The following is a 10,509-nucleotide window of genomic DNA, read 5'->3' as shown; positions in this document are numbered from 1 at the left end:
GCGCAGCGCGCGAGCGCGGCCGGAAGCGGCTCTGAGGGGAGGCGGTGGGCTGCGGTACCGGCGGGGGCCCGGTGAGTGCGGTGAGGGGCTGCGGTTTACCGAGGGACGGGAGAGGGTGGAACGGGTCTCCCCGTGTCGTCCCTAAGCCGTGACATTCCCCTCACGGGGTGGTGGGTGGGTTGGGAGGATCCACCGCGATACTGGGCCGGGGGCCCGCGGTGGTTCCCGGTGGGACGGGGAGGCCTTGAGGGGGTTGAGGGGGGAGGTTGGTGGTACCGGCTGGAGCCGGGTTGGGGGGCGTTGGGGAATGGTTAGGGGTCCGCGGTGATAGCGGGGAGGGTTTGGTGGATACTGGGGGGAGAGTGGGGCGTGCTGGGGGGAGGGTGGTTGTGATGGGGTGGGGGAGGGGATGAGATTCGAGGGACCGTGTTGATGCTGGGAGGGGACTGGGGCATACTGGGGAGGTCTGTTTGCAATGGTGAGGGGGAGGGCGGTGAGGTGAGAGGGTCTGGTTGATACTGGGGGGGGGGGCTGGGACGTGCTGGGAGGGTGTGCTTGTAGTGGGGGAGGGAGGGCAGTGAGATGGGGGGCTGGTTGATACTGGGGAGGGACTGGGGCATACTGGGGGAGTCTGGTTGTGACTGCAGGGGGAAGGGCAGTGAAATGAGGGGGTCTGGTTGATACTTGGGGGACTGGGCCATGCTGGGATGGTGCGCTTGTAATGGGGGAGGCAGGGCAGTGAGATGGGGGTCTGGTTGTTACTGGGGAGGGACTGGGGCGTACTGGGGGAGTCTGGTTGTAATTGCATGGGGAAGGGTAGAGAGACGAGGGTGTCTGGTGGATACTGGAGGGACTGGGGCATACTGGGGGAGTCTGGTTGTGATTGCAGGGGGAAGGGCAGTGAAATGAGGGGGTCTTGTTCATACTGGGAGGGACTGGGGCATACTGGGGGAGTCTGGTTGTAATTGCCTGGGGAAGGGTAGAGAGATGAGGGTGTCTGGTGGATACTGGAGGGACTGGGGTGTGCTGGGAGGGTGTGCTTGTAATGGGGGGAGGGAGCATGTGAGAGGAGGGTCTGGTTGATACTGGCCAGGGACTGGGGCATATTGGGAGAGTGTGGTTGAAATAGCAGGGAGGAGGGCAATGAGATGAGAGGATCTGGTTGATACTGGGGGGGACTGGGGCATGCTGGGAGGGTGTGGTTATAATGATGTTGGAGCACAGAGAGATGAGGGGGTCTGATACTGGAGACGACTGGGGCGTGCTGGTGTGGTCAGGTTGCAGTGGGGCGGGGGAGGGCAGTGAGATGAGAGGGTCTGATACTGGGGGGAACTGGAGCATGCTGGGAGGGTGTGATTGTAATGGGGTGGGGGAGGGCAGTGAGATGAGAGGGTCTTACTGGGAGGGACTGGGACATGCTGGGAGGGTGTGCTTGTAATGGGGGGCAAGAGGGCAATGAGATGAGAAGGTCTGTTTGATACTGGGGTGTTCTGGTTGTAATGGGTTTTGGGAGGGGGATGTGATGGGAGTGTATGGGTGATACCAGGGTAGACTGGGACATACTGGGAGGGCTTGTGGTGTTCTTGGGGGTGAGGGGATATCAGGATATGCAGGGAGGATCCTTGTTGATACTGGGGGAAACTGGGCCATGCTGGGAGTATCTGGGGTATTCTGGGGAGTGGAAAAGGGGTGAGGGGCTGGGCTGCGGGGGAGTTCCTGGCCATCCCACGGACACTGGGGATTCTGGGCGAGCAGGGGGGTGTCACTGACGCTATGGGGGGTGAAAAAAATCGTGTATTTTTGGCCTGGCAGCTCCTACGCGGCTGTGGTTGGAGCCTTTTTCTCTGCTGTGAATTTCTCCATCTCTGCCTCTTTGCTCCCACACAGGCCCCATCCTTCCTTCCACTGAAATTATTCTTTTTCCCTTCCCAACGTATTTTCTTGCTCTTGTTTAGAGCCTGGGGGGCAGCAATTCCTTCGCAGCTACGCTTGATACCCCCAGCTCTTGCTCCGTGGGTAGGACTGGTCACCCCGATCAGTCCCATGACTCTCTCCAAAATGGCAACTCGCCGTCACCCTGTCTTTGCCAAAGCTGTTTTCACCTGGGTTTGGCTCAGCCGCAGCGCTGCCTGCCCAGGGAATACCTCTCCTGCTGTGTTTTAGGAGCACGTAAGCTTTTTTGGGACCCTTGTGGTTGCTTGTCTTGGGCTGAACCCACCAAATCTTCTCTGCTTTGGCACATAGAAGCTCCACTCTGGCAGATGCTTGCTGGTTTTTCCCCCAAGTATGTCACCTTGCCACCCTTGTGCTTTTCTTGCTTTACCCCTTGCTGTTCCTCTGGCTCATGGGGTCCACAGGTGCTGCCTGTGCACTTTAATCCCTTCCCCAAGGTCAGACTCCTCCAACACCCCTCAGTTTAAACCAGCCAGCGGTGGTGCATCCTTCCTGGCCCCAAGTAAGTCAAGCATCTCATTCCGTTTCTCTCCTGATTAACATTCCCCTACTGTGGTGGGCCTCAAGGGGCTCCCACATAGCTGTACTCAGCGCTGCAGCAACTAGGGAAACCCTAAAACCTCTCAGTGACTTTGCCATAGTTGTCCCATGGTGCCAGAAAACACTTAATTTATCATCCTGCCTGAATTCATAGTGGCAAGTCAGCCAGGATGTGCTGGATGTCTGGGTGGCAGCAGAGGCAGCCCTAATATCTGGCTTTTTCGGAGCTGGGGGAAGCATGTTTCCAATGAGAGGCCGGGCATGGGACTCTTCACCACTGTCATGGTTTAACCCCAGCCAGCAACTAAGCACCACGCAGCTGCTCTATCACTCCTCCTCAACTGGACAGGGGAGAGAAGAATATAACAACAGGCTTGTGGGTCGAGATAAGGACAGGGAGAGATCACTCACCAATTACCGTCATGGGCAAAACAGACCTGACTTGGGGAAAATTAATTTATTGCCAATCAGACCAGAGTAGGGTAATGAGAAATAAAACCAAATCTTAAAACACCTTCCCCCCACCCCTCCTTTCTTCCTGGGCACAGCTTTACTCCCGAATTCTCTACCTACCCTCCCTGCCAGCGGCGCAGGGGGACAAGGAATGGGGGTTACGGTCAGTTCATCACAGGTTGTCTCTGCCGCTCCTTCCTTTTCAGGGGGAGGACTCCTCACTCTTCCCCTACTCCAGTGCAGGGTCCCTCCCACAGGAGACAGTTCTCCATGAACTTCTCCAGCGTGCGTCCTTCCTGTGGGCTGCAGTTCTTCACGAACTGCTCCAGCATGGGTCCTTTCCATGGTGTGCAGTCCTTCAGGAGCACACTGCTCCAGTGTGGGTCCCCCATGGGGTCACAAGTGCTGCCAGAAAACCTGCTCCGTGGGCTCCTCTCTCCACAGATCCGCAGGTCCTGCCAGGAGCCTGCTCCAGTGGAGGCTTCTCACGGGGTCACAGCCTCCTTCAGGCATCCCCTTGCTCCGGCGTGGGGACCTCCCCGGGCTGCAGGTGGAGATCTGCTCCACCGTGGACCTCCCTGGGCTGCAGGGGGACAGCCTGCCTCACCATGGTCTTCCCCACAGGCTGCAGGGGAATCTCTACTTTGGCGCCTGGAGCACCTCCTCCCCTCCTTCTTCACTGACCTTGGTGTCTGCAGGGTTGTTTTTCTTACATGTTGTCACTCCTCTCTCCAGCTGCAGCCTCTGTTGTGCAGCAACTTTTTTTTTCTTCTTAAATTTGTTATCCTAGAGGCACTATCACCATCGCTCATGGCCTTGGCCAGCAGCGGGTCCGTCTCAGAGCCAGCTGGCACTGGCTGTGTCGGGAAGCTTCTAGCAGCTTCTCACAGAAGTCACCCCTGTAGCCCCCCCGCTACCATAACCTTGCCATGCAAACCTAATACAACCATTTGCTCATGGAAGTCTCCCCCTCTGTGTCAATTTCCCGCTCCCAGCCCACTCTGTGCTGTCCTTTTTGGCCCACACAGGTGACCCCTTTTTCAACACCTGCATTTGAGAGCAGGGGGACCTGAGACGGCAGGTTTCGTTCTCCCCTCTGCTTGGGGAGAGCTTTCTGATCCCTCCCACCCAGTGTCACCCTGATGTCTCAACTCAAAGAGAAGGGTGGGCTCCGCAGCCTCTGGATGAGAGTCCTGGCCAAGAAATGGTCTAAATCCATCCCAGAAAGGTGAGCGTGACCCAGGAGAGGGTAACTGTGAGCCTTCATCTCTGCTTCCAGCGTTACTCATGCGGTACATACTCAGGGCTAGGCTGTTTAAACAACAACGGGAGCATCTCATGAGTGCCTGCCTCAGCAGGGGACAAAAAGTGGTCATCTCCGTTCATCTAAATAAGGATTTCTGCTGGTTTTGGTGTTTTTATTGGCTTTCTCTACTTCTGGCCTTCTCATTTATTCAACCTGCCATCCCCTTCACCCTTTTCTGTTTGTAATATATTCGACCGTCACCTTCATCTCCTCCCTTTTCGATGTCGGATTCCTCAGCTTTGCTTTATCAGGATGTCCCATCCCAGTGCTCCTGCATTATTACCCTTTGGGCTGATGTTACTTGCTCTGTGCCAGCGAGACCAAATCACGCCTGGAAACCCTCTCGCTTTGGCTGTGAATTCTCTTCTCTGCACCTTGAGACCTGGCCAGGGGTGGGAGGTGTGGGTGAGGAGCAGGGTTTCTTGGAGCACTTTTTACTCATTATGCTTTAATGGGCTCAAAGTGGTTATAAATAGTGTTTAGCTCGTTCACTCATAGCTCGCTCCCTTGCCTTCCCTTGCAGTTGCCTGGTTGAAGCTGCATCCCCAGCTACGACAGGCTCCCACTGATAATGTTGCACTGGGGGGGTTTGGAAAATCCCTTGGAAGGACCCCATCACATCACTGGCTGTCTGTAATCCTGCGGGCTCCCATCTGTTTGTAGCAGCCACTGAGTTTTACCAAATTACACCCCACATTGCAGATGCCAGCGTGGGCCAGTGGCCTCAGGCAGACTCAGCGGTGTCATGGTTTAACCCCAGCCAGCAACTAAGCACCACGCAGCCGCTCACTCACTTCCCGCCCACCCAGTGGGATGGGGGAGAGAATCAGGGGAAAAAAAAAGTCATACTTGTGGGTTGAGATAAGAAGAGTTTAATAGAACAGAAAGGAAGAAACTAACAATGATAGTAGTAACAGTACTAAAATGACAATTATAATACTAAAAGGATTGGAATATACAGAACAAATGATGCACAATGCAATTGCTCAGCACTTGCTGACCAATCCCCAGTTAGTTCCCAAGCAGCAATCCTCCCCCCGAGGCCAACTTCCCCCAGTTTATATACTGGACATGACGTCCCATAGGTATGGAATATCCCTTTGGCCAGTTTGGCTTAGCTGTCCTGGCTGTGTCACCTCCCACCTCCTTGTGCCCCTCCAGCCTTCTTGCTGGCTGGGCATGAGAAGCTGAAAAATCCTTGACTCAGTCTAAATGCTCCTTGACAACAACTGAAAACATCAGTGTTATCAACATTCTTCTCATACTGAACCCAATACATAGCACTATACCAGCTACTAGAAAGAAAATTCACTCTGTCCCAGCCGAAACCAGGACAGGCGGGGTCTTTGTGCCCAGAGTTTATCGGTTCTTGGGGGTCCGACTGCACCAGCAGTTCTCCAGTGCTTACCAGTCTTTGGGAGGCTTTGGCATGCTGCCTTCCCAGCCTGTACCTTTCCTCTCTTCTGCCTTTTCTTTTTTCTGGCAGCCGTTTCCCTGCTCACATGCACGGGAGTCCCTTCTTGGGCACCTTTAGGGTGGTTTTACGTCTGGCTTTGTGGCAGCTTCCTCACTGTGTTGGTGTTGTGTCGGTGGGAGTGCTCTCTGTGCAACATGGTGCTTGGAGGCCTTTAAAACATCTGCTGCTCCTGATGTCCCCTCCGCCCCGCTGCCTCTCACCAGGATGTCTGTGGACATGGAAGGCAAGACCAAACCACCTGTATTTAGCCGTTTGTGACAAAGACCTCCTTGTATTAGCTGGTTGCTCTTGTCTGTGCATCAGGCTCTCATGGGGTGTGATTTCACACAGGGTTTTGAGAGACAGATTGTGCTTCTTCCCGTCCCTTGGCTAAACCGATCCATGTGTGGGGTCCCAAATGGGGACAGCAAATCCAGCCCAGGGGATCCCCACAGTGGATATCAGAGCCCGATGTCTCTTGTTGAGCTGTGCAACCGCTGAACGGGCTCCAGAGGTATCAGTGGGCTTTGATGGAGCTTGGAAAAACACTGGCCTAAGAGAGGAGCATTTGTTGAGAAGGTGATCTGAAAAACCACCCCGATATGCTGTGGAGCCGAGTTGTAGTATTGAATCCCCAGGAGCTGGGGGGTGAATCCCTCTGTGCATCCACTGCCTGTGCACAAGGCAGGGCTGACAGCTCCTTGTCCCAGATGAGGGGTCACGTAGGCGCCCGGGGAGACCAAGCACCCTCCAAGGAGCTTTTCAAAGCCCTGCCTGGAAGCTGCCAGCCAGCCAGTATGGCCTTTGATGGTTGCGGACACAGTTGAGGTTGGTCCCTCAGCTGTTGCTCTGACCAGGTAACAATGAGCAGGCCCTGTGAGGAAGTGAATTGCTCCCTGCTATGAATAGCAGCTGCTTGTGCGCGCTAGTAACAGGCTTATGGGTAAAAAGGCTTTTAAGTGCTGATCAGGGCCGTTTCTCTGGTGCTAGGTCTGCCCGTCACCTTGATCCCCCGAAGGGGAAAGGGATTGGTGACGCCAGGTTTTACAAACTCTCTGTAGTGTCTGTCTTTATGCCTCCTTCTCTTCCTCCCTAGAGTCTCCCTGCTTTCCTATGTCTCTATCTCTCTCTGACCTCCCTCTGTGCTGCTGCCACCCACGTCTTCATCTTCATGCCTCTTCTTTTACCATCTTGCTCCAGCCTGTTGCTTTTCTCACGCTCTCTCCTTTCTCATTTTTGCAGGGGCTGCCATGGAAGGGCAGCTGGGTCCCCCGGCCTGCGAGCCCCCCTTTTCCCAGAGGCTCTCCCCACTTCCCGAAGGAGATGGGCCTGAAGGTGAAGAAGAGCAGGAGGAGGCTCAGGAGGAGGACACAGCCGGGACACAACCGAGAGAAGAGCCGGGAGAGGGCTCCCCAGAGCGGCTAGGACAAGCTTCTCCACGCCGCTCAGGACGGTGCTGCCGCGGGCAGGGCTCTCTCGCCCCTCGGGGTGCAGGCAGGCCCTGCCAGAACACTGATGAGGATGAGGGAGCTTCCCCGTGCCACCAGGTGCCTGGTGAGCTACGGCCATGCCGGCGGAAGCACCGTCTGTGCCTGAAGCCCGAGACAAGCCGGGCCCCCACATCCCCAGGACGAGGGGAGAGCACTGAAGAGCCAGGACCCTCCCGGGGGAAGAGGCTGCGGTTGATCTGGGGCCGGACAGGTGACTTCAGACAGAGGGCGATGGAGAATGGGCTGGAGGAGGTGCCGCGGAGCAGCGAGGAAGAGGAGGAGGAGAGAGGGTCTCGGTCCTGCTCCCCCGAGCTGCCCCTTTCCGGCGATGCCCGTCCCAAGCCGGACTTTGTGCAACTGATTGACGAACGTGGCATCTACTCCACCGCCAAGCTGGTGCTGGGGAGCACGGTGGGTGAGCTGGAGGAGGCGGCAGCGGTGGGACTGCCGGCCCATCCGAAACGGGGAGCGAGTGGCGTCAGCGAGCTGGAGATCCGTGAGGTGATCGTGGACGAGAAGCCCTTCCAGTGTGGCGTCTGTGAGAAGGCCTTCAAGCGGGCCTGGGAGCTCTTCAGCCACGAGGTGGTACACAACGAGGAGCGTCCCTTCCGCTGTGACCTCTGCCAGGCCTCCTTCAAGCGCCACTCGGACTTCAAAAGCCACCGGCTGGTCCACACGGAGGAACGACCCTTCCGCTGTGAGCTCTGTGGGAAGCGCTTCAAGCGTTCCTCCAACCTCCAAGAGCACCGGCGCATCCACAGCGGCGAGCGTCCCTTCCGCTGCCCCCGCTGCGCCAAGAGCTTCAAGACGCCCTACGAGCTGCAGCGTCACGCGCTTACCCACTGCGCCGAGAAGCCCTTCAAGTGCGCCGACTGCGGGAAGGACTTCCCCACCTCCAATGCCCTCCTCCTCCACCAGCGCCAGCACTGCGACGACAAACCCCACGTCTGCGGGGTCTGTGGTAAGAAGTTCACCTACGGGCACAGCCTCAAGGTGCACGAGCGGGTGCACACGGGCGACCGCCCCTTCGTCTGCCCGCTCTGCGGCAAGGGCTTCAAGCAATCCAACGCCCTCTCCTCCCACGAGCGAGTGCACACTGGCGAGCGTCCCTTCGTTTGCAAAACCTGTGGGAAGGCCTTCAAGCAGTCGTCATACCTGGTGATCCATGAGCGGGCACACACGGGGGAACGTCCTTACAAGTGCGAGGTGTGCGGGAAGGCCTTTGCCCGGCCCTCCTTGCTCCTCCAGCACCACCGTGTGCACAGCCAGGAGCGGCCCTACAAGTGCAGCTTCTGCCACAAGTTCTTCAAGGACCTGGCCTACCTGGCCGTGCACGAGAAGGTGCACACGGGTGAGACCCCCTACAAGTGCAGTGTTTGTGACAAGGGCTTTGCTCATCCCTCCAACCTGCTGCAGCACCAGCGCGTTCACCGCGACGGCTGAGCCCCGGCGCGGCAAGCGCAGCCACGGTGTCGTCAGGCCACGGCGGCCGTAAGCACGCCGCCACCGACAGCAGATGAGCCCCAGGCTGGGGGACCCTGTACGTGCGCCTGAGGGCCGGCGTGGACCCCCAAAAAGCTGTGGCACTTCTCCTGAGCCCCAGCTTTTCGCCGAACCTGGACTCACGCCGTGCTTTCCTCCTCCCTCCAAGGGATCCCAGCAGGACCCTCCCCAAGCCCGTGGGCCAGGATGGCTGCAAGCTCCTGGTGGGCATGCCATGGTCCATGGCACACCACCAGTGGGCAGGCAGGAGCCCTCTTCTTTGTCCTTGTGTGGGGAGGAGGGCTGAGACCCTCTCTAAGTCATCCCAAGATCCCCCTCCCCGGTCATCCCAGTGAGCATGGCTCAGCCTGGGCTGGGGGGCTCCCAGGGAGTTGGGGCACACTGTTGCCTGCAGTAGGGGACAGACTTGCCTGTCTTTTTGGGAGGGATATACGACAACGGTACGGGTAGCGGAAAGGATCACGGGGAAGAGCAAGGAGCGGGCACCTCCTTTCCCCCGAAGCCTTTTTGGGTTCAAGTGTCCCGTCCATATCTCATGCTGCTGCTAATGACCCAGTTAATCACCCCCTTTTTTTCTGCCCCAGGGTGCTGGCGGGGCTGGTAGGGAGCAGAAGAAAGGGGGGGACATGCTGCTGCCGTCCATTTTGGGAGCCTCAGCAAGTTACACCCGGCGCTGTAAGTTCTTCTCCAACCACTCCTGGGACTTTCCAGGCAGGAACCTGGATGGGGTATGGGCAAGCGAGACATGACCAGCTCCCTGCATCATCATCCTCTTCCTCCTCTCTCGCTTCCCAGAACTACCCCTGCACTGCTGCTGGAGCCTGGATTTGTGCCCCCTTGGCTGATGGCTGCCAAGCAGAGGGTGGCACATGGACCTTTGCTCGCGAGGGTGAGACAGGAGCCCTGTCCTCACCTGCGCTGATGCCCTCGGACTCCTGGATATCCCAGGTCCCACCCTGTCCCCCCTTTTCGTACGGTCCCTGTAGCGCTGGGAACGGGGGTGGGGGGGTGGGATGTGTGCGCTCCTTGATGCTCTGCACACTAATTACAGGATGGTTATTTAATGATGGCTCTGTCTCATCACCTCCTCCAGCTTGTGGCTGTGTCTAGCTGGGTCTTGACATGGGCTTTTGGTGGTGGTACAGTCCTTGGTGGTCTTACCTCCTTCCCACCCAGTACCTTCTCCCAGTGCCCTTCAGCCATGCGTGGGAAGTCACCTGGCATGTGTTGCCAGCAGATGTGGTAAGGAGAGACCTGCCAAATTGCAGGTGTGGGGTGGATCCCACTTGGCACTGCTGAGCCTGCACTCCACAGATGCGTGCAAGATGGGCCAGCAAGCCATCTTTGGGATTTGGGCTGGCGGATCCCCCTGCAAGGATGGTTGTGGGCCTCCTGGTCATGTTGGTCTCCCCTGGCCCACAGCGTCCCAAATTCCCCCCATTTCAGCCCTTGAGACAGCACTGGGGCAGCTCTGGCCTCTTCATAAGGCTGTTCCAGGCTGCAGGTTGTGAGGTTGTGATTTGATTTTGGGGTTGAGCCTGTCCCTGAACATCTTCTGTAGCCCAGCCGGTGGTGGACACATCTCAGCAGGTTCCCATCCTGGGATCTGCTTTGTCCACATGTACCTGTGGTGGCAGGCAGGGGCTGTCCAAACAATTAATGGAGATTTGGGGTTGCATTCAACTGCTGAGACCATCAGAGATGATCTGGGGTATGCAGTTGACCATCAGCTCCTCTTCCAGGAGAGCCTACATCTCTTATAGTCCCGATGTCCTATATGCCAGCCCTGCTGTGAGTGTCTGGGGTGA

At 57.3% G+C, this 10,509-nt stretch overlaps 1 protein-coding gene across 5 annotated transcripts; it reads left to right on the top strand.

Moving 5' to 3' along the window:
* On the top strand, window positions 1-9,741 carry LOC142026400 (uncharacterized). 5 transcript variants are annotated; one of them, XR_012648807.1, is made up of 4 exons: window positions 1-71; window positions 6,951-8,904; window positions 9,286-9,376; window positions 9,497-9,741. XR_012648807.1 is itself a non-coding variant. In XM_075019369.1 (2 exons), the coding sequence occupies exon 2, from the start codon at window positions 6,959-6,961 to the stop codon at window positions 8,639-8,641; it is 1,683 nt and encodes a 560-aa protein (XP_074875470.1). In that variant the 5' UTR covers window positions 1-71; window positions 6,951-6,958; the 3' UTR covers window positions 8,642-9,736. The 5 variants fall into 5 exon arrangements, 1 of the variants encoding a protein (XP_074875470.1); XR_012648805.1 differs by having other exon boundaries at window positions 6,951-9,376; window positions 9,497-9,739; XR_012648806.1 differs by having other exon boundaries at window positions 6,951-8,738; window positions 9,286-9,738.
* Window positions 9,742-10,509: the final 768 nt, after the last annotated feature.

The sequence above is a fragment of the Buteo buteo genome, chromosome 33 (genome assembly GCF_964188355.1).
Source record: "Buteo buteo chromosome 33, bButBut1.hap1.1, whole genome shotgun sequence".
Lineage (NCBI taxonomy): Eukaryota > Metazoa > Chordata > Aves > Accipitriformes > Accipitridae > Buteo > Buteo buteo.
Note: the sequence above shows the minus strand (reverse complement) of the source record. Positions and strands in the feature narration are given on the sequence as shown.

Excerpts from the sequence above, each read along its gene's own strand:
- LOC142026400 (XM_075019369.1), top strand. The coding sequence starts at position 6,959 with ATGGAAGGGCAGCTGGGTCCCCCGGCCTGCGAGCCCCCCTTTTCCCAG.